General features: G+C 42.9%; 1 protein-coding gene across 1 annotated transcript; it reads right to left on the reverse strand.

Annotated features, from left to right (window-relative positions):
- Window positions 1-5,903: 5,903 nt before the first annotated feature.
- On the reverse strand, window positions 5,904-23,266 carry LOC102780849 (hexokinase-4-like). The gene is made up of 11 exons (XM_006785148.3): window positions 23,156-23,266; window positions 19,497-19,613; window positions 13,085-13,247; window positions 12,223-12,371; window positions 12,024-12,143; window positions 11,522-11,617; window positions 10,908-11,007; window positions 8,884-9,067; window positions 8,578-8,733; window positions 8,267-8,500; window positions 5,904-7,122 (listed from the first exon to the last, which is right to left on the reverse strand). Exons 2-11 carry the CDS (start codon window positions 19,611-19,613, stop codon window positions 6,918-6,920), a joined length of 1,524 nt encoding a protein of 507 aa, XP_006785211.2. The 5' UTR covers window positions 23,156-23,266; the 3' UTR covers window positions 5,904-6,917.
- Window positions 23,267-24,164: the final 898 nt, after the last annotated feature.

Below are 24,164 nucleotides of genomic sequence, written 5' to 3' on the forward strand. Positions count from 1 at the left end.
TATATATGTATATATATATATATATACATATCATAATAATCTGACAATAATATAATATTGATATCTCACTGTGGTAATATTTACATTACCATAGTGAGATGACTTTAGTCTCATGAACAACATTAACTAATTATTATTTACTAACTAATCTTAAATGACTGTTCAGTACAGAAATGAAGCCCAACAATCATGTTTTACAGTCCTGTGGTCTCAGCCTCAGATACTCAACTAATCAAAGTGATGTCATGACAAAAATGATTGACCAACAAAACAATTTTCTCCTTCATTTCTGTCAAACAAAGCTGTATGTAACGTTTCTCACGGTTAGTATCATGGTTGCTAGGCAACCTGAACAGCGCAACGAAGGGCTAGACCGTCCCATTTCACAAGCCTCTCACTTCCGCACGTCTCGTACTTATAGTGCGCACCGTACGTAGTACGCGTAGTGCGCGTACTTCAAGCGTGCAGACCCTGAATTGGGACACAGCCGATGTGAGGCAGCTAAACACAGAGACACAACACAGGCAGGAACAATCCATTCAAACAATGTCTTCACCAGCAAACAAAAAACACTGACGAGTAAAGAAATCCAAACTACAGCGACAGCTGAGACTCCAGAGACTGAAAATGTAAAAGAGGAATCCAAAAACCCAACAGGACTCTGAACAGAAGGTGAAATCAGATCTATTTAAATTTAAAACCTCTAAAACAGCAAACAGTTTGGTGGTTTGGTGCTCTGTGGAGTGGGTGTCTGGGTGGGTGGAGGCCTTGGTGGTCCAATACCTGAGACACAAATCTGGATTTAGAGACTTTTTGTCCCTATTTTTTTAATGAAACAAGCCTCTGCTTTTATGTAATTCTTTTTCTTTACAGTGATTGTGGTTTATTTTACTGCTCTGGTGTGTTTATTATTTTTGACTGTTTTCATTTCACAATTATTTATGGAAAGTCTTTGTTTGAATTGACAATATTAAGGAAATGATATTGGTTATGACTTTGTTAGCGAGCTGAAGGATGGCGTTTGTGCTTTGGATGGTTCCTGTTTCGACAGGCAGATGTTTTCTGGATTGTGCGTCTTCTTGTCATGTTGGTCGTGTGTGTGATGACGTCGTTTCCTTTGTGTGTCTGTTGGTCTTGTTTTGAAAGAGATTTCTTCAAAGTGTGGATTCAAATTTAAGAATCTGAACAGATTAAATAAATGTACAAAACTTAACATTTTCTTCATTTTCTTTTCTCCATTCCTTTTTCCAGATGTGTGAAAGTTAAAGGAAATGTTTGCAGCTGTCTCTCATTTAACTGAACGATCGTTGACGGCGTCTTGCTTGGATTTTCTTTTCCGAGCCGTCGGTTGATATTCGAAGCTCTCTGTCTCCTTTTTAGCAGGTAAAAATACTTGTCAGGGTTTAAATATGGCGACTGACTCTGACTCCTGAGTACACAGTGTCTACATTTCCAAGTCTAAAAATAGAGCCAAGGCAGGAATATTGAGCATCTTTCAACAAGGCAAAGGATTTACATGTAAGGAAGCGTAACAGCAAATATGAGAAATATTCATGCACACAGGTGAACTTTAATCATATTCACAGCAGGGCTCAGCAGAAAGAAAATGAAAATCTCAAAACCTGATGAGGAGCAAAGACAGCAGGACTGTAGATACACTGAGAGCTAATTAGGAAACAAACGCAGGTGAAAGTAATGAGGACGGAGCCGAGGATGGAAAAAGGAGAGCGAGGAACCACAAAGGGGAACACAACAGAGGTTGTGAGGAGGATTACCAAAATAAAACAGGAAAGAAGCACAACAACACCAAAAACCTGAAGTCCAAAAACAGCTGCAGTTCCTCTGAAGGCCACTGGAGGCTCCAGCAGTTCTCCAGGTTAACGTGTTTACAGACTGATACAGAACACAGCTGTGGTCTGTGTAGGTCCTCCTTCATAAAAACATACAGGAGGATCATTTTAATTTTATAGCTCCTCTAATTGGATACCATTAAGTTGGGCGGATCGTGTGTTTGATGAAGCGAACGTCTTCACATCAGAATCAGAATGAAGGATGGAGTAAAGCACTAAAGTGATGCTGTCACAGAATTTTTTTATTTATTTTCAACTTCAATTTAAATCTTTAAAATCAGCAGAAAGGTAAAAGTGGAACTGAATCTGCTGTCCCAGCCTCTGCTGTAACTGATAAGATGAAAACTTCCAGAAGGCTGTTTACCACACAGGATTTACAGCTCCATAGAGCCCCATTCATTCTGCAGTCACTCGAGCGCCCCCTGCAGGAACGAAGAGGGGTTTTTGTCCTCCCCTGTCATTTCCAACCACAGGTTTAGTAATTTGACATCAAAATTTTTGGTGGGGCAGCCAATCAAATTTCTGGTGTGCAGTGCCCCCCCGCCCCTCCGACCAGGCTCTCTGTTCTTTAGCTGCAGCCCTGGTTGATCCTTGGATCTCAGTGTTGTTCAGTGTTTTTGCAGATAAGGGGTTAAAATGTAAACAGTTTCTGATTAGATCTGCAGCCTGAAATCATCCGGCATCTCATTAACCAGTTGAAGAAATATCTGTTGAACTTTTTAAAGGAGTTTCTCCTTCCCACTGTTGCCAAAACACTCATATAGGGTCATGACTCTTGGGGTTTTCTCTGCATTATTGCAGGGTCTTTATCTTGCATATAAAGCACATTGAGGCAACTGTTGTTGTGATTTGGTTCAAATACAATTGAACTGAGTTGAAGTCTTCAAAAAACAGGAACTTTGTTACAAAATCCAAACTTTAGGAGTTAAAACACGTGAAACAGCCCTGCAGACTCAGAGTCCTCATCACTCCAATATTTCATCTGCTTCTGAGCACGTGCACATGACGTGCTCACTCCTGCCTCTCTGGTGGTGATTTGAATGTACGCTGCAGTTACCAGCTGCATCCAGCAGAGGGAGGAAGCACGTGGTGAACTGGACCCACCATGGGGCCAGAGCAGGAAGTGCATGTGGCGGCAGGCCTGGACTGCAGAGCTCAGTCTGCACATGTGAGGCTTTGAGCTCATCTGTGAGGATTCGTGGAAACAAAAGCAGCTTTTATTCGTGTTTTCCCTCTGCTCGCTGTGAGACACGCTGAACTACAGGCCAGCGAGCGCTCCGTGGGCCGTGGGTACATACTCAGCTTTTCAGGAAGGTTTCTCAGTGAAGTGACCCTGAAGAGCTGGCTGAGTGCTAAAAAAGGTGCTGCAGAGCTTCCTTTATTACCTGTTTTATTAGCAGAGGACTCAAGTGAGTGAAACCACGTTAAAACCAATCAGAGGACTTTTAAATAAGTCCTTAAAGCAACAGCATCACCGCTTTAACGGTGTCAGGAAATATTAAATATCCAAATACTGAGTGTTAATTATGAGTCAATCTGCACCTCCAGCTTTAAACCATCCGTTTTATTTAAGCCCACTGAAGAAGAGTCGAGCGCCTCAGCAGCAGCTTTATCACCTCTCACGTCATCATGAATAAATCAATTTATTTCCAGTATTTCTTTACATTTGAATTTTTCTAGTTTTCTTATACTACTAATCATAAACTGCGTTCTTAAATTGTTTTATGATTCATGATTTGTGTCCTGTATTTGACCTCCGATGAGGTCAGTGTTTATATTTCAAACCTACAGATGAACTCTGAACACCATAAAAACTTCTATAAAGTGAGCTGAATTAAACTGATCAGAGTGATTTTTAGGTTCTCCAGTTTTCAGCTTCCAGCTTTTCTAAGCTGCCTTTCAGTCTTTTGTGTGAATTAATCACGAACCACCATCACATCTTGGAATTTTTACACATAAAAAACCTAAAAAAGAAAAAAAAGGTTACATTTTTAAGACAAAGAGGTCTCCATCGCCAGGTTCAGTCTCAGAGGCTGGACACGGTGTTAATGATGCACTTGCACAGCGTCGAACAACTTCTCATTTCTTTATATTTTGCTTCCACAGTTCGTTTTCTAGAAGTGCTCCTGAGCAACAGTTCTCCACTTTCTGAGCATCTGTCAGAGTTTTTCTTCGGGCATCGGCTTCTCTCTCATTTTCAGTCCAGTTCTATGGCGTTTTTGTTGTGCCGCTATTCTGAGCACATGTAAAAAATCTTTGCGAGTGCAAATGTTGCATTTTGAGGAGAAAATTATTTTGAGCGAAGAAAATTCACTGCTGCGTGCAGGAAATGTATTTCAGTGTTGTCTATTACCCATATACAGACACAATAACAGCCGCTCTTGCTCAGGTCTCTGCTCTGTGTAGTGATGTTCAATTCGTGAACGAATCGTTCAATACTCGAGAATCACTTTACTGACTCGTGAATCATGATTCACAAGCCCAACTGACTCACTGACTCATCCCTGTTGCTGTTAGCAAACTAATTCCATTAGTAGAAATATATCTAGCTTATAATTAAAATTGTGGGGGGGGGAAACAACAGCCAGTTTCTTAACAGAAGCATTTCTGCTTTGAACTGGAAGAAAAAACCCTGAGTAGAAGCTCACATCAAGACAATAGCTCCTCGGTTCACAGTAGCATCGATCTGCTAACATGCTAACAGCACATTTGAGCTACTCACCCCCTCCCTCCTGGCTCACAGCTTCTTCTTCTTCTTGATTGGCCACCAATGTTAAGGCACATTACCGCCCCCTGGCTCACATTTCAGTGGACATTTAGATGAGAAAATATATATTTGACACATTTAAGGAAAATACTAATAAAATACAAATAAACAAAATAAATGTTTATTAAGCAATTTTGATAGGAAATTGCTTAATTTTAGAAATGTTTTGCTCTTTTTTGCTCTATAAAATAGTTGTTTTTTTAAGAATCATTCATCTTAGCAGTGGGATTTACATGAAAAGAGAAACAAATTAAGTTAGAGTGAAAATGTACATTTTTTGCACTCTCTGGTCAACTGACTCAGTGAATCAAATGACTCAAAAAACCCGATTCACTTTGGTGAGTGACTCATTCAAACTCGATTCAGTAAAAAGAATCAAATTTACCATCACTACTCTGCTCTGTGCTGTTTTGGTCTTCAGTCGCTCGCTAGCTACTGCTTTCCAGAAACATGGTCCAGAATGTAGCTAAAACCATTTTCGATTAATGTGTTATTTTATTTTAAAATATATAATTTTTTCAGACCATTGTTGGTTTAATCCAGTTTAAACCATCCACTGGATCAGAATAGAGGCACAAAAATAACACCATACAGTTTTTGTACCATTTTGAAGCATTCAAGCCTTTAAAAGACACCAAACTCATGGTTAGCTCAGAGTTTCTGTCTGCATGTAACAAACATAAAATAACATAAAATAGGAATTTTAAACCAACAAGGTGATTCTCAAAGAGCGATTGACTAAAACTCGGTATATCTCAGCTGGGTGTGCAGCGTGCTTTTAAAAACAGCAGATGAAAGTGTCTGAACGGCCTTCAGAAAAGAAGAAAAGCTAAAGCAAGTGTCTTTACTGGAGTAACTGATACATAATGAAACATAATCCTTTTAATCATGAGAGGGAGAGCAGCAGAAACAGCTGGAAACCTCTGCTGGAGTGTCTCAAACATCAAACTGTGTTTTAAAAATGCTGAATGATTTTTCTCTCTGACGGAGAAACGGCGGCTCGTTCAAACATCACCGTCAGAGCTCATGGAGAAAACGATCTTTCTGCTGACATCGTCCACCGTCTCTTTACTTAAGCAGTCTGTGAACTGTGGCGTTTCCTCACATATTCTCTTTGCATCATGATGTTACTTCATTGAGGTCAGAGGTCACTGATTTCACCTGTTCAATCATACCTACAGGCATCAGCACAGCGAGGCTTCTTCTCAGTAGTTTCCTCCTCACCTGTTTATTTGTCCTCAGCACCACAGCATCAGCAATGAAAACACACAGGCTCCATTCTGATTGGACGGTTTAACATTTTTATTTATTCACTGGCTTTAGTGCACATTGTGCTGCAGCTCTTCTTCTGTGGTTGTTTGTACATAAACTCTTTATTCCCCATTTAAAAAATGGCACCTTAAAAAACACATTTCACAAACATCCTTGTCTCCCTCTTTTCTGCATCAGACTGAAGCATCTGTTATCTTTCACTTGGACACAAACAGATCACTGCTGTTCAGGATGACTGGAAATCTCACCAAGCAGCGAATGGTGCATTTCTCTGATAATTCTTAGTCTTTTTTATTTATTGAGATTGAGGAAATTAAAAAAGCCAAATTATTTATTCCACTCTTTCTTGCCTTGTACCACCATGTGTGCTGACAACCGTCACAGATTTATGCTAATAAAAAATAATCTTAAAAACGCGACATTTCTCAGGGAAGCTCTGAATTGTTTTTGTTCCTTTAGCCTGTTTTTCATCAACATCATTTTCACACATTAAGGTTTGTAAACTGTCCATTTTTTAACTTTAAAATATCCTGTTATATAATCAGAACATCAGCTTTCAGATGTTATTATTATTATTATTTAACATTACTGAGTTACACTCACAGCGACACACTGAGGAGGAAAACACTGTCTCTAACCAGCAATAGTGGGATCCGGGCCCCTCTGCCCCCCCTGGAGTATACGCCCCTTGCTGCAGTGATATAACAACACTTATTTTTAGGAATTGTTGCCACCACAAATCCCCCCTGAAGCTATGCCCCTTATTAATAAATATGTTTTTAATGGATCAAAATCTCCATAGTGACCTATAACATGACTTTAAATCGTCTCCTTTTGACGCATCGTTTACTTTTTAATGCCTTTTTCAGTGAGTCTTGTGCAAGTTTTTGTACTTTAAATACTCTGGTCAACATGTTTTCTACTTCTTTTCTAATAAAATCTCAACATGATAAAATACCAGAGGATTCCCTCCACCTCTCTTTACATTATATGAACAGTTACAGCTGCACTGATTGGTCAAAAGTACATTATTGACCCTCCTCCTCCTCCTCCTCCTCCTCATCATCGTCCTCACCGTCGCTTTCCTCTAGCAGTCGGGACTGGTGAGCCAGCCTCTGCGCCACAGCCGTTACCATGGCAGCGCCCTTCCCGCTGCCGTCCTCCGAGACGAGGAAGGTGATGTCACACTGAGGGGCGAGCAGGCGCACCGCCTTCTGGAGCTTACTGCTGAAGCTGGAAAAGGAAGGAAAGAGAGGGAGGTGTTGAAAGGACAGAACTGCCAGATTTCACCGTTTAATGAGTTGCAAAAAAAAAAAAAAAACAAGAAATGGGTTTCTCTAATCTACACAAGATCAAAATTATAGCTACAGGCTCAAATCTATGCATAGACCCAAATGCGGTGCTGAAGGTACTACAGTGTCTATTAAGTCAAGGCCTATTCATATAGTGATAACAATTGGTAGTTAGGTTGGGATGTTCTCTTGGAGCCTTTTCTAAATAACCGCAGATTCAGAGATCATCAGCTCAATGTGTCTCCACTTTGCAGAGGGTCTGAAACAAGATCCAAACTGTCCCCCTCAGAAGAGGGAAAACCAGTCAGGACGTTCAGGAGCAACCCAACAACCACCAAACTGCTGAAGCACCAGCGTCGCTGTCCACAGTGAGCTCAATTTTATACGTCCATCAACTGAAAGGGTGTCGACCAAGAAAGAAGTTCCTCCTTCAAGCTTAACTGAAGTTTGCAGCATCCCACATGGACAAGTGCTTCATAATACAGCCTAGGACTACGGGTATCATTCCCGTGAAATTAAATGGAGTTTTATTTTAAATTACAATTTAATTATATTTTAAAGGTGGACAAACACGATGTAAAATTACTTACATAGTACATATATTTACCCAAACGCATCAGAACTGTTTACGGGATGAATACAGCAGGCTAACACTAAGCTTGTGGAAATGCCTTCCCAAAGCCCTGACCCCAACCCTACTGAAAATATGGACTATGCTTAAAAGCCGGGTCTGTGCCAGGAACCCAACCAGTTTAAATGAACTCTACCAAAACTGGCAAGAAAAGTGATCAAATATTCAACAGAGGCTTGTCGACGGCTACTAAAAGTGTCTGGTCAAAGTGCAACTTGCTAAAGAAGACTTAATTAGTATTAATGGGAGTGTATGAATATATCTGAACCTGAATGAACAGAATAGTGCACTCAGTTCTTGTTTTTAAAGTCATTAAAAGTGTACTCTGTACAATCTTTCCAAACAACATTTAAGTATGCCTGTTAGAAAAGACTGGTTACTTAATATCAGCAAACCAACTGAAGTTTGGTTAAATGTTCAAATGTCTTTGCTCTGATCACCAAATGCCTCTTACGTGGGGTGTTTTCTGTACACTGTCCCGTCCACCCCCACAGTGGTCTTTAGATGGTCCAGTTTGCGGTTGTTACGGATGCGGTTGACGAGGGTTGCCAGGGCGGCAGCACAGAGATAGGCCGAGCGTGAGGAGATAGTGTCGCAGACCAGGCGCACCACAGAGGCGTCGACCAGACCCCAATCCAGACCCAACTCAGTCAGAATCTTCTTGGCGTTCTCCAAACCGCTGTCCGGCCTGAGCACCAGACAAAGTGGTTAGATAATGAAGACCAGGAGAGACTGCTGGAAACAAGGAAAAGGCAAAAGACTCACTCCTCAATCTCAGAGATAAACTTGGTCTCAAACCGTCCTGGGCTCCCAAATGCCTCCGATATCTGTCCTTTAAACAGCAGCTTGTCCTTGGTCATCTTCACCAGCACCAGTCGAACGATTTCTCCCAAATACATGCCGCTGATCATCTTCTCAAAGCTACAGGAGAACGCACAAACATTAGCTATCAGTTTCTAACTTCTGCTGTGGCCAAAAATCATTGTATAGAAGTTGTGTCAAAGACTTATCTGAAGCTGATCGCATGAACGGGAGAGGTGTGTTATGATTCTGAATAGTTGTGAAACATACATGTGCACGCCGGGGTTGATGGAGGTCTTGTCCACCTCCACGTCGAACTCAGTCAGGATGTCATCCAAGGATCCGTCATCCCCAAAGCCGCCCCACTCCGTGTTGATGCACATGCGTCCGTCCTCGCCCTCAATACGCTTCACATTCTTTATTTCCTCCATGTAGCAGGCGTTGGTTCCTGTACCTGCAGGACAATGTTGTTTAGATTAAACCGCGAAGCATTTAGCAGCTTAGAAGAGTCAAAATCATAATAAAAGGGAATTATTTGCAGCTCCAAATTGACCCCAAAATGTCATAAAATTAAAATATAATTTTCTGATATTTTAAAATATAAAAATTAAAATCAAGGTCTTGGAGGAAGCCCTCCGGATATAGCAATGAATGTTTGGCCCAAATATGGCAAATATGTACACTTGTGGGCCACACCGTTCTGTGACTCCTTCACCTATGGGCAGATGTTACTTGGCTCAGACAGCAGCTTCTGCATCTGTGTGAAAAACATTGGAGCTCCTGTGACATCATTCTCTGTTGTTTGAGTAAATTTGGGGGCTTGTCCGGGATTCTGAGCCAAGAAGCATCATAACCAAAGCACAAATCATACTCTAATTATTGCTCCAGACCACATGGTCCCAGAAATTAGACAGCATATCAGCTTCTTAGACCCTTATGTAAAATCAAGCCTTAGAAACCTCGGTGTCATATTTGACAGCTCGATGTCGCTCGAGCAGCATTCTAAGCAGCTGGTCCGAAACTGTTTTTATCATTTACGGAATATCTCTAAACTCAGACTAATGGTATCAAAGCTTGAACTTGAGATGATTATTCATGCTTTTATTTCCTCTCGTTTAGACTATTGTAATGGCCTTTTTACTTGTTTTAACAAATCAGCCTTAAATCGTCTTCAGACTGTGCAGAATGCTGCAGCACGTCTCTTAACAGGCACCAAGAGAAGATCGCATATCACTCCAGTCTTGGCCTCCCTTCACTGGTTGCCTGTAAATTTTAGGTTTTATTTTAAAATTTTACTTCTAAGCTTTAGGGCCCTACATGGTCAAGCTCCTCAATATTTATCTGACCTGCTGAAACCACATACATCTTCTCTGGCTTTAAGGTCATTAGATCAGAGACTGCTGGTGGTACCGCGCACTCGTTTTAAAACTCGTGGTGATCGGACCTTTCAGACGGCGGCACCACGGTTGTGTCTGTCTCTTCGCTGCACGGACTCCATTGATTCTTTTAAGAAACAGCTGAAGACATTTTTATTTAGAAAAGCATTTGATTAATTTCTTCTTATGCTGTTTTTATAGTTTTATTGTTTTACATGGTTTTATTTACTGTTATATTGTTTTTATATTCCCATTTCCTGTGTTGTAAAGCACTTTGTGATTTTTATCTGTGAAAAGCGCTATATAAATAAATTTTACTTACTTACTCTAACATCACATATTTCTGTGTCTAAAGCCTGCTACTACAGTACTACAAATAACATCTACTTTATAACACTATAAAGTAGATGCGTGAACAGTAGCTTTCAATGTAAGCCTGGTATTTATTTTTTTCTTTGGGGACCATCATTTAGATAATTTTGTCTTCAGTAAGACTCAAAAATAGTGACTGAGAAGAAAAACCTTGTCAGGAAACTTTTTACAAGAGGCTGAGTCCATCCTGTATAAAAAGTAAGACTTTCATGTACTTTGTGTACTTCTTGCCTTCTTGTGACTGTGGCTCTTTAGGGGTCATTTTCTTCTGCTTTGCGTCTCTTTGTGGTTGTTTTGTGTATCTATATAGCTGCTTTTATGTCTTTGTTGTGGATGTTTTATCCATTCAGTAATTTATTTATGACCTCAATAAACCGACTACTCATCATCTTGTCAGTGTGTTCGGGCGTGCAGGCAAACACAGCTCAGTCAGATGTGAGGTTTATCTATTTATAAAGCACAACAGCACGGCTGATTAAAGTGCAATAACGGCAAACATAAAAGACAAACACAGACAAAGACATCCCAGAGTGAAATTATGGTTACCAATGATCATGCCGATTTCACAGCTTTGGTCCTTGTAGCCACAGCTCATCATCGTTCCCACTGTGTCGTTCACCATGGCAACCGAGCCAATATGATAGTCCTGCAGAGAAGAAGACGGGCAGACAGGTGCATTTATATCTCGCCTATTCACAAATATCCTGCCTACACAGCGAGAGAAAGTGCCACGGTGCTTTTAATCTGCACCTCAGCAGCATTCACAGAGATGAAGTGGGAAGAATTACTCGCCGATTCAAATATGAGGCCCACAAACAATTTAACAGAACACTTTCTGTCAGCACATCAGCGCGTGGTGCTGCTGGGTTTATCCCTTACAGTTAAGTCCACGGCTTTTTAGACAATGACAGTTTTTTTGTAGCTTTGCCTCTGCACTCGTGGCTGGTATACGAGCTGCAGTTACTCTGATGCTCGAACATCATGAGTGAGTTAGCATCAACTGAAACAGCAATGAGTGTGTGCAGTGTCGCTGAGCGTGTGTGTATAAAGAAACACTGTGCTGAAGGGTAAAACACTAAAACGCTGCAGCTGGAAGAACGGCTCTGCAGGCCAGAGCTGAAACACATGAGTGTGATTTCTGCGAGTGTTTTTGGACCGACCCCTCTCCTGTGAATGGCCTCTTTCAGTAACTGGACCACGTCTTTCCCCTCCACCCCGTAGCAGTTGAAGCCTTTGGTCCAGCGGATCAGGATGCTCTGCAGAAAAACACAATTTACAGAATCTATCAGTGACATCGGTGTGAACGCGAGGACTGACACCGAGTTCACCTCAGAAGGAAAATCTGCTTTCAGGAATGTTTGGACTGTAGGAGGCACAGGAACCCCGGGGAGAGTCCGGGGGCTCTGAGGGTCAGTCGTGTTGGATCTCTGTGGGAGTTTTTTTTAAGGTTTTGTCTCTTTGTTTATGTTTTCTGCAGTTTTGTGAAAGTTTTCTGTCTCTGTGATTATTTCTGATCTTCTAAAAACTCATCTAAACCACCTTTAAAACCATGAACAGCCTGACCAGCTACAGGCTGATGTCTCCTCAAACAGCCGAAACACACAGGTCACTGTTGTGTAGTTACTGTGTGTGTGTGTGTGTGTGTATGTGTGTGTGGGAGACCTTGTCGATTTCCAGCTGTTCACAGGGGAAGGAGAAGGTGAAGCCCAGAGGAAGAGTTTGACCCTTCAGGTTATGGGACTCGAGGAAATCTCCGAGACAGGTGGCGATGTGGTCGAACAGCTGCACAGAGACGGACGTGAATTTTGGGGATTCGCACGTTTCCGTTTGCTTTGTTTTCCTTCAGTGTGCGTTTGTTCACCTGTTCTCCGGTTCCCAGCATCATTTCCTGTGGGATGGCGCAGATCTGACTGTCCATCTTCAGAACCTTCTGCGCCTCCTCCTCCACACGGACGTGAAGCACACGGAAGTTTGTTCCTCCCAGATCCAACGCCAGGAAGTCGCCTTTCTCTGCCGACCGCGTGATGAAGATTTAGTTACAGGAAGCCGTCTTTAAAATGTAATTATGGCTTTAATAATTATAATCCCTGCAAAGGTCTCTGACAATCTAAAGTTGTGAATTACTCTGAGTGTTTTCATCGTTGCTGCAGTGCCGATGCAGACATGCTATCAGACCCTGTTCACCGGCCACCACTGAAAACCCTCCCACAGCCATTTAAGCTTTAACTGCTTAGATTCACCACATCAGCAGCTGTCCAGTGTGCACATAAAACACAAATATGCAGGACTGCTTTCTTTATCTGCACAATATCTAAAATTAGAAACACGCCGTCTCAGAGTGATGCTCAAAAACTAGTTCGTGCATTTATTACGTCTAAGCTGGACGACTGTAAAGCTTCATTATCAGGATAATAAACAAACACAGCAGCAGGAGAACAAACAGGAACTATAAGATATCATCGTTCGCTCACACTGGCTCCATGTTAAATAGAGACTGAAATTAAAGTCATTCTCCTCACACGTAAAGTCCCAAATGTCTTCATTTTAAGAGAAAGAATCATTAGGACACATCTGGACACATCTGGACACATCTGGACACATCTGGACTGTAGCTCCAGGACTCACGTGGTGTGAGCATGTGAAAGCAGCTGCAGGGTAAACCACACACTTCTGGTTTTTATGGGAAGATTCAAAGTTTGGCTTTTATCTGAAAATGTCCTTACCCGTCCCATCAGGCGTGGCCCTGACGAAGGTGGGCAGCATCTTGACGGGCGCCTTGTGGTGCGAGTGCTTCCCTAAACCTCGGAGCAGATCCTTCCTGAGCCGAGCCGAGACCTCCTGCAGCGTCTCCGGGGACAGCTGGAAAGGCTGCAGGTACTTCTCCACCTGCAGAGGGAGGCCGAGTCACGTGAACAGCATAAAGACATAAAGGTGTTCAGGGTGTCGACACCGCCCACACGTCGGTGCCCTCCAGGGAAACCCAAACAAGGCAACTGTGTCGTTTAACCACAAGATGGCGACATTTCCTCAAAATCTGCAGAAGAACAGTTTAAAGCAGAGTTCCTAAAAGAAACAATCACAACAATAATTAGTCGAGTCATCTTTATTTATACAGCACATTTAAAAGACATCAAGCCAAAGTGCTGAACAGAGGATAATATAATAAAAGAATTAAAATAGAAAGAAAAGAATTGTAATACATGTAAGAGTATATAGCACATAATGTACATAAACTGTACACATTCACACACAAGCACACATATGTGAACATACAACACCATCCAATAAGAGAAGAGACCAAATAGACAGAATAAAAAAAGATATCAAAGAGATCCGAAAGCCTTGGAAAATAAGTAGGTCCTGAGATTCGATTTAAAGACTTCCAAGGATGAAGAGAATTTTATGAAGGGGGGGAAACTATTCCAGAGTCTCGGGGCGGGAATGGAGAAAGCTGGGAGTGTTACAATTACACTAAAAAAACCCTAAAAGGGCTTCAAATACCTCTGAGTACCAGGGGCGCTGCACAGAAGTATTATTAACCAGTCAGTCTGATTAAAAATACAAAGCACCCCTGCTGGTTAGCAGAGCACTCTGCAGAGAGAAGCAGCAGGCGTGCTGACCTCTGGGAGACGCCGAGGTGTTCAGCAGAGAGGCAGAAAGTCTGCAGCGTGTCTTAATCTGCCCTGAGATCTCCTCCCTGCTGGACATGCCTGAAACACCTCACCAAGGAGGGGTTCAGGTCTGAGTCAGACTCCAATGACCGAGCTCCTCGCCCTCTCTGAAGGAGGACCAGCTCTTCAGAGGAAGCTTCAGCTGCTCGCGGCTCGTAGTGACCTCATTCACTCCCTGCAGCGCGTGCTGAGGCTTAAAATACAAAAACTACATTTAAACGTTCAGCACATCAAACTTACAGCTGATCTTTACTCATTTCTGATCACATGTTGTGACTCAGCTGCTCCGTGAATCCGTCTGAGCTCGGAGACAGAACGGGCTGAGTTTTGTCTCCAACAGCATCAGGTGGGAGGAAGTCAGGGTGACACGGGCGAGTAGACGAGATAAAGAAGGCTGTAACTGCGTTTTAGTTTCACGGTGAGATCCATAAACTGGCTTTACATTCAAAGAAGAGACGAACAACTGAAAACAACTGAACACAGAAACTCAGATTTGATTCTGTGATGCTGCTGACTCTGTTTACATCATTTTGAAGGTGCTTTTGACAGATTACTGCACTGAGCCCTGCTCGCCTACAGGCGGCACAAATCACAGCTGACGCAGGCAGAGAGCTCGTCGCTCATCTACGAATCGAAGTGCGTTTATTTGTTTGGAGCCGAACCTTTGTGTCTGGTTTTCATTCTCTCCGGATCATCTGACTTGTTCCAAAGACGGGACACGAAGTTACAACTCGTTACTCTGTGCTCGCTCGTTGTTTCACGTGCACGACTCTGCTGTGTCTCTGTGCAGCACTTTGGTCGCTTCATAAATAAAACGCTGCGGTTTAAATATTTTACAGATGATTATTATTCACTGAGCCGTCGCACTGCAACAGGATCTGTTTGGTTTGATCTCTTGTGAAACAGTTTGAAGCTGATTTCACAGGATATCCTTGAATTAAACGGAGAAACTTCTGGAGACGTTGCAGAGGGATCGTTGCTTCTGCCGGACGTTGTCTGTTGAAATCTGCAGAATCAAAGTTTAACTTCTAAAACCAACCGAAAGTTTTTACTTTGAAAAGTTGAGGGATTTCTCAGAACCAGGATTTATTTGCACAACAACAGTCACCTCGGGCGCTTTATACTGTAAGGAAGAGAGAAAACGCACTGAGCGAGCGCTTTGGTGACAGTGGGAAGGAAAAACTCTCTTTTAACAGGAAGAAACCTCCAGCAGAACCAGGCTCAGGGAGGCGAGGAAGACATGACTGACGAGACGAGAAGAGAGCCAGAGATTATTAATAACTAATAATTAAATGCAGACTGGTGTGTAGAACAAACTCAGTGCATTATGGGCCTAAAGGAGCGCCCTGTTGATGATGTGGTGCCACGAAGTCTTAAAGATAAGATGGAGAGAAGAGGAAGACTCGTGGGTGGAGTAAAGAACAGGGTGAGATGGAGGAAGTTGGTGCTGTAAAGGAAAGAAGTTGTAATAAACTTTATTTACACAATGTTTTGTTACGGTTCGGACAAACCTGTCCAAACAGCTCCTGTTCACCTCCGACCTTTCACACCTGCGCTCACCTGCACAGTAACCTGGACACGGTCTGGAGAGCCGTGCAGTGATTTTCCAGCTCTGAAGGAAGCCGGGAAAACAGTCAGGCTGGATTGTTGCTGCCATCTCCAGAGGATCATAACTCGCCGTGTCAGCCCAGCCTCTTCCTGCCTCTGATTCCACGCAAACACATGTTTGTTTTGCATTTAGGTTCGTGTCACCATCACAAAGCCTCGTGAAGGCCTGTAAGCTGCTGCGAACACGCCCTGGCAGCCAGTGTTGTGAAACGTGTGCTTCCAGGTCTCAGGTTGGCTTTTTTTCTCCCGCCGTCACACGTTCTTTACGGTAAACGTCGGAGCGTCTCAGACACGTTTGAACAGCCGATGCAGCTCCGACCTTACTTTAAGAAGCTTTTAAAGTCATCTGTGTGGAAGTTTAACTTCACATTTAGAGCTCAGCAACTCTGACTGAGTCCTCAGCTGCAGCGAGTTTACTCTCCTGCACTGTCCTCGCGCCTCCTCGCGCCTCCACACGCTCGTTTCTGGGTTCCTCCCAGCAGGCGAGGCTGACTGACGGGTAAATGTTTCAACATTTGGAAGTGAAACTAAAGTTTTATGTGCTTCATTCAATTTAAAATAAACGTGAAATAAAATAATGGAGAATAAAGGTGCCGGTTTGAGCAGGTGGGTTTAAGGGGAAGTGTAAAGCACAGCATCCAAACCACTGTGGCTCAAAAGTAACCGGACGCCTCCTAGCTTAATATTTCTTCTGTGGTATCAACACTGGCTGCTCACAGCTGATCCAGAGGAAGTGAAGAAGAAGATGAAACCAGTCGCTGGCACCGTGGCTGCGCAGCGAGTCAGGAAGGCGTTTCCTGTCGTAAAACGGCTCAGGGCGATCTGGGTTTGGCTGCCACTCTGGTGGCGGTTGAGGAAATTCAGCGCTCAGAGGAAGCGGAGAAGCCAACAGCACGATGAGTCAAACACATTTTCACTCAGCGACTCGAGTGTTTGATTCATCGTGTGGCTCAGGTGCAGCTGCTCCATGCTGCTGCACAGAGTTTTACGCTTTCGCCTTCCTATTCTCACACAGAGCCTACGTGTCCGTGTATGTAAGTAGAGCACACACATGTTCTGGACAGGTTCTGCATACTTTGAAGCTTCAGTGAGACCTGCTTGCTGCCACGGAGGCCTTTTGAAGCCAAAAGTGTGGATGAAACGTTGGAGTCGAGCTGTGCCGAGTGACAGACTCATAAGTGTGAATTTTACTCACTGAAACTGAAGCACAAACTGCAGAAGGGTCTGAAACAGTAACATTAGTCAGAGGATCTATTAAAAATGCCCCAAACATGGTAAGCGATGAAGGCGAGCAGCTACATGTAGACGTGTTTATCTCTGACAAAAGGTTTTAACACGTTTCTGACTGACCGCTGGAGCCTCACATGGACGCTGGAGGAACTGCAGCTCTCCTGTATTCAGCTCCAGAGGCGGAGCCGTGGTTCTGATGATTACTGATAAAACAAACAGAACAAAGTAAACAACGAGGAACGATTCCTGGAAGATGAAATCCTCGTCTTGAGTTAACAACCTGAGGCTGGATGTGTTCATGACTTAGTTCATGTTTAACGTTGAAGCCATATTTTTCTGTGGCGCTTAAATCTTGTCTGAGGTCTTCCTCTTCTCTCCATCTTATCTTTAAGACTTCGTGGCACCACATCGCCCCAACAGGGCGCTCCTTTAGGCCCATAATGCACTGAGTGTTTGTTCTAGACACCAGTCTGCATTTCATTATTAGTTATTAATAATCTCTGGCTCTCTTCTCTTCTCTTCAGTCATGTCTTCCTCGCCTCCCTGAGCCTGGTTCTGTTGGAGGTTTCTTCCTGTTAAAAGAGAGTTTTTCCTTCCCGCTGTCACCAAAGCGCTGCTCAGTGCGTTTTCTCTCTACCTTACAATATGAAGCGCCCCGAGGTGACCGTTGTTGTGATTTGGCGTTATATAAATAAAACTGACTTGAACTGAGTAACGATTCTGAGAAATTCCCTCAAATTTTCAGTCACATTTTTGCTGTGGTCTCACAGTTTCCTTCATTTCTGTCTTTTCTGACTGTGAACTTTAACTTTTTCAGTTCAGTTCAGTTCAGTTCAGTTCATTTTTATTTCAAACATTTCAAACATGAGCCTTCACAATGTGATGTCCGTTATGGTCCCGAAATACTATTTCCAATATTCTCGGATACTTTTAACTCTTTGTCTGGTGAATACTCTGATCTTTCTTCTGGCACAGATACTTTAGAGGATCAGTTTCAGCTTTACTGGCTGACTGATTTCATCCTGGAACAAACCGGTGTTTTTAGTATCAGTTTAGTCACGTTTGGCTTATTGTTGTCATCGCCAGCATCATGAACATGGAGCAGTAAACCGAAGGTTGGTCTTGGTGAGTCTTTGGCGATCATCGTGGGAGTCATCAGAGCCTCGCCCTTAAAAATCATCATAAAAAGAAACAAACTCTCTGGATGTCGTAGAAATCGATGCGATTGTGCTGCTCGTCACAGTTTTGTGGAAATAAGGAGGTTCGGCTCCGATTTCTGATTCATGAAGTTGCAGCTGAAAAACTGGAAGTTGCCACTTTAAAAATGATGAAACACATAAAGTCATGATTAAAGTTAGTAAACCAATGACTGACCATGAATCTGACAGAAGAAAAAATACGATTCTTTGTTCCCGTTTTTCCGGACCTCTGTCAGGAATTCCCTCACTGACGGTTTGCGGCAGCTCGCAGCTTTAAATACCTGCTCTGTTTACGTCTGTGTAACGAGTTTTTCCTGCTTTTGTCTGAAGATTATTATATTGCTGTTTGTCACTCAGGGAGAATGTTGGTTTTTCATGTGATTTTATGCCCATTTTCATCTTTTTACACTGCTGTAAACAAACACAGATATTTATACACACACACTTTATGGACTCTCCTTTCTTCAATGTGAAGACACTTGGTACCAGGCTGTACGAGTCTTTCAGTGGTCCTGAAGCCTGATGCTGAACCTCACTGAGCAACGCTAGCAGCTGTGGCGATGTGTAAGACAACATCTGGATCATTTCAAAGAAGAATCCATGTGACTTAAGCTGAAGTTTCTGATGAATTCTCAATAAACTTTGGTAGATAAAGACGTCATCATCATGTGATTAAAGCTTTTGGATTTTCCCTTCTGATCAGTGCAATAAGAAGCTAAAAGCATCACGTTAGACTGAGTCAGACTGAGCGAACATGCAGGAACCTTTAAAGTGATATTTACTTTAAAAGGTATTTTATAATTACTGTTAATAACCAATAAAATGCATTTAATTGATATTGTATCTGCACAGGGACTTTTTAATGCTGTATTCTCATTAATTAGCCAACATGCAGAAATAAGACATTCTGTGTTCACTGAACCCTAATATGTTGATCGTAGTGTGTATGTGCATGTGTATCATCCGAAACTCGTCTTAGACGTTTGACGAAATCGCAACCAAATGCACTAAATTGACTAGTCCAGGATTATCAAGCTCTATTCAACACTCAGATTCTTAGTAACTAATTTCAAAATGCATGTTGACACGTTACGTGCACGTTGTTGTGCAGCGGGATGTGTGGCCACATATTTAAATAAATATTCATGAGACAGCAAAGCTAAAAGTGCCTGTAATTATTATTAATAAATAAATATCTAGCTTGCAAAGAAAAACTATAAAATATGTCTTCATGATTTATGTGTTTGGTGTTTATGGCGTGTGACTTTATAAAGTGACATAAAGAATATAAAACAACAACATGATAAATTAAAACAGACGTCTGTGTTTTAAACATAAATGAGACGAACATGTGCTGCAGGCCTGGCGGTTGGCTTTTTGCTAGTTATCCATCGAATACTCACACACACCAACAAGGTGACACGTACCTCACTGCGCATGTCCGGAGGGATGCCGTCCAGGTGCAGGGCGGCGGTGTCGCCGCTCATTTTGGCTTTCTTGGTTATCTGAACGTTGGACTCGCCGTTTGCTTGTGTGTTGCTCATCTGGATGAAAACAGGTTAAAAGACGCTGAATTAAGCTGACAGGGTTAAATGATCAGAAAGAGGACAATAAGACTCAGATAAAATGAAAGAATTAAAATGGCGTCTTCTGAGACGTCAGCCGTTGTTGCCCTGACAGGTTTTAAAAAAAATCAATCAATGATTTTTAATTTGCAGACTAATTTTCCCAGAATCAAGGTCACAGCATCTCACGTGCCCGTGAGTTTATGGTGTCAGAGGTCTGCATTTATTTGAGCTGTGCCACAACCACAATGATTGTTGGTGAAACCTGACCGGTCTTATTCTGTGGTTACTGTTCATACAAAACGGGAAGGTATGGATTTATTTAGAGAAATTAAAACACTGGGGGAAAAGTATTGTTACCACACTCACGATCAACTAATCAAGTGGACGCTTGTTGCCATGCAGCACCTAAAATATGTGTAAATTTCTACTTACTAAGGAGCAAGTTGAAATGTTGATACTTCAGCTGCATGAAGAAGCTTGCAGATGAATCAAATAATCATTCAAATAAACTCCATTGCTGAAACATGTTGCCTGAATGATCTGTAAGGATTAAAGCTAGCATGCTAACTCTTCATTAGCAGCTCCACGGGTGTCATGTCACAGGCAGATTATGTTTATTTGATTTAACAGATGTGATACACAGTAACGAACACTGAAGTTAATTATGTAAATATGCCAAAAAAAGTTTAAGTTTAGAGCCAGACGGCAACTTCGTGCTAATTTGGACAGTGTGTATTCTGCTGTGGTTTGCTAGCTGTTGCTAGGCAGAATTGGCCTCAGAAATGGTGCTGCAGTAAAAACCTTGTTGCAGTTGCTTCGGTTGCTGTCAGCTTGCTGTGTTCTCTATCATATCGAGACTGTCTCTTCCCGAGTAGAGAGATCGTCTTTTATTCAGAGAACCAAGGTTACGGTGTAACCATAGAGTCGCTCCACAACTTGGATGGAAAACTCCAGCTGAGATGCAAAAAGTTGCACGTTTTAGTTTCAGCAGTTAGACGCAGCTTTTCATTTAGCTGTTTCTGTTTGCATCGCACTTTTTCCAGGTTTACTGAGCTCGGAGGTTAGTTCATGATTTTTAATGTAACACCTTTATCTCTTTCACCAAGCGTGAGCCTCAGTGATCCTGTCACCAGGGGGAAATGTGTTGTTCCCTTAAAGCAGGGGTCCCCAATCTCAGTCCCCAAGGGCCGGTGTCCCTGCAGGTTTTAGATCTCACCCTGGGTCAACACACCTGAATCACATGATTAGCTCATTACCAGGCCTCTGGAGAACTTCAAGACATGTTGAGAAGGTAATTTATCCATTTAAATCAGCTGTGATGGATCAAGGACATCTAAAACCTGCAGGGACACCGGCCCTCGTGGACTCAGATCGGGGACCCCTGCCTTAAAGGTATCAGCAATCGATTTCACAGCAGCTGCCTGCAACCACCTACAATTTTACAGTAAAAGTCACAAAAGTGCTCACTGTGATCACCCTCAGAGGTCATTATTAATAAAACTAACACTTTGTTATTAGAAAACATCTTATTCTTTTTAAAACATTTTCTCCCACGTGTTGGAAATCAGCAGACAAAGTCATCACACTGACTCACGAGGGTGAGCGTTACAGTGCTCAGAGACCTCATAACATCCAGTGAGCTTTACTGTTATAGTCAGGGTTGTGGCTGAGGTCATGACCCGTCACCACGTGGACCTGACAGAGTCAGATTTTACCCACTGAAATCAAAAAGCTTTAACAGAAAAAGCTGCAAAGCCTCTTTAGTAGAGCAGAAAAATATATTTATAAAAGTAAGAATTACTGTTGACCTGCTGAGCTGATGTGTGCTCGGCGGAAACTCAGGTTTTCATGCAGGGAAACAAAGTGAGCAACGATTAAACGTGCCTTTGAGCAAACATCTCGAGGCTTTAAATGCTGTTAGATGCAGAATTCAAAGCACAGAAAGGAAGGTGCAGCGAGGAGCACACGAAAGAGGAACAAGCGTTTCTCCACATCCTCCAGTCGACTTGACGTGGACATGAATAAGAACAGGTCCAAATGCAAACATAGACCCGGAGTAAACGTCATATGTCCCGCGTTACTACCTGAATGTCAACAGAGCACACCTGAGAACAGCTGGGAGCCGTAACTGGAGTTACGAGTGGCGAGTTTAAAGGAACCTGAAAAGCTGCTTCCTCTTCAAGTCCTCAGAGTCAGCAGAAGGACTCCCAAAATCCAACAGCGTGACGCTGGGACCAAAATAAAAGAGTTTTCTGAAGTGAAACTGGACGATGAAGAGAAACGCATGACAGCGTCTGATGACAGCAGGAAAAACTGGGAATATTGATGATGCAACACTCGCCGTCAGCTTTCACATGTCGCAGAAAGTTTTGTTTATTTCACTCTAATAATTACTAAATGATAATGAAACAGTTTTAAATGCAGGAAGTTGACAGTTTTAGTGATGACTTTAAAGCAACAGCAGATTTTCCTTCATTCAGTAACATTTTTTTTCAGTTTATTATTATTTTTATCTGTTTTTATTATGTTATTGTTTTATAATCAGCTCTTTATAGAGCTTGTCTGGTCTTGAGGGAGGTGAGGGAGTCTTTTGGCCGTGTTGACATGAGAGCGTCACACAGGTGCTGCAGACGTGTCCTCTGCACATCCTGTTGTACTGACCTTTGACCTACGATTCTCTGTGAACCCCACAGACTCAGAGCCAACAACCACATCACGTTCAAAGTCACTTCCTTCCACACTCTGATGCGCGGGGTGAACTTCAGCAGGCCGAGTCTACGCGTCTGAACGCTCAGAGTTGCTGTCCTGTGACTGGCTGATGGTTTTGTGGTTCTTTATTTGCTTCCTGCCTCTTTCTCTTACAGCATCCAGTAATTGAGTAAATTTAAAAACCTGTGCAGAGCACCGAGTTACACCAGAGCAGGGATCACTCAGGTTGTGACACCCCTGCTGTGGATTGGGGTTTTTGGGTGGAGTAGCCTCTGAGATCACATTACAAAGTAAAAAAACGAACAAACAAACAAACCAAACAGCTCCCAGGTAAACCTGAAACGCGTCACTGCTCTCCACACCTGTCAATTCTGAAACCACGCCCCATAGTTTTCAGGTGACTCTTCATTAGTGACGTAAGAATTTCTGATTCCTTTGCACTTTTATTTTGAAACAAGTTAAACTGCCCGCATCATCGCGCTGACAGGTTCCTGAGACTGTGCGGCGACCCTGAGAGGCAGATATGAAGAATAACCGCAATAATAAGATCCCGGCTGCGCCCGAAGGCAACACGAAACAAGTCCGACTAGTTCTAACTGAGCCAAAGATTCCGAGCAGCGCAAACCCCATCAGAGACACCGGGCTAGTGACAAAAAAACAAAACAGCGGCTCGGGGTCCTTTACGAGGACGCAGGGGGTCTCAGGGTGAGACGGGATGGGCAGCAGCTCGCACTGACGCAGACACTCGTGCAAACTCCTCATCCTCTCTGCGTAAAAAGCCACGAACAGTGAAGCGAACTCACACTCACCTTTGCGTCCCGCTCCGCGCGCTCAGCCGCACAGCTCTGAACTTCCTTAATGAATGAGAGGCAGGGAGAGCGCGTGAGGTGCTCATTTTGGGAATCGTTTACACCCACTTCGTGTCGCAACACGGCGACCTCCCGCTGTCCACGAGCGGATTTACAGCTGATCGCGCGTAAAAGTCCCGGGGTCGTGCCAGAGAGTTCCCGATGTTTCTGCGTGTTTTACGTGGAACATCTTTAACTGTATTACTTGTATTAACACACGGTGGTGATGTAGAAATATGACGGAGGCACATATAAAGTTCTGAAGTTCTCTATGAGTCTGCGTAATTGTCCCCACGCTTCAATCAGCCACTGACAGCGTGTTTGTGGACCAGAATGACTCCACATCACTCACGTTTGACCTGTTTGTGACGGATTACAGGTCAAAAAGTCATTTTTTAACAGTTTAAACAACCTCCAGGGTGGAGGCTGGTTAAACTGTTGGGTGGGGGGTGTCTGAGTGTGGAAAGTTTCAGCATAAGACACTCTGAGAGGAGCCGCAGGTGTGGAAACCTCCTCCCTGAGATATGACACGTTTTTCTCTTTTCTCTCACTTTCATGTTTGATGCTCTTAATGTCCTGTTTCTATAACGTTTTATTTATTACATTTTCTCATCTCTGCTGAGTTACTGCACGTACAGTGTTGAGCAACAGTTTTATTTCTTAATATTTCCAGAGAAACTCCAACAATCATTTGACCCCAGATGGGCGACAGTGGGAAAGAAAAACTCACCTTTTAACAGGAAGAAAGCAGCAGCAGAACCAGGCTCAGGGAGGGGGGCATCTGTCACTGGGGGCAAATAGGTCATGAAATCCAACATGCAGTCACCTTTCAGTGGGAGCGCCGGCCGAATTCCTCCCATTCATCTCTCCAGCTTTTCCTGCACAGCTGAACTTCACTGTGAACATCAGTGTTTCTCTGGATTTAGGCAGACGGCAGCATGTGAGCAAAACTAGTTTCAGGAAACTAAAA

Source organism: Neolamprologus brichardi, chromosome 10 (genome assembly GCF_056152115.1).
Source record: "Neolamprologus brichardi isolate AB-2024 chromosome 10, ASM5615211v1, whole genome shotgun sequence".
Taxonomy (NCBI): domain Eukaryota; kingdom Metazoa; phylum Chordata; class Actinopteri; order Cichliformes; family Cichlidae; genus Neolamprologus; species Neolamprologus brichardi.

Excerpts from the sequence above, each read along its gene's own strand:
- LOC102780849 (XM_006785148.3), bottom strand. The coding sequence starts at position 19,613 with ATGAGCAACACACAAGCAAACGGCGAGTCCAACGTTCAGATAACCAAG. Across the intron at positions 11,618-12,023 it reads AACAGCTGGAAATCGACAAG|AGCATCCTGATCCGCTGGAC; the intron begins GTCTCCCACACA and ends GTTTTTCTGCAG. Across the intron at positions 9,068-10,907 it reads TGAAATCGGCATGATCATTG|GTACAGGAACCAACGCCTGC; the intron begins GTAACCATAATT and ends ATTGTCCTGCAG.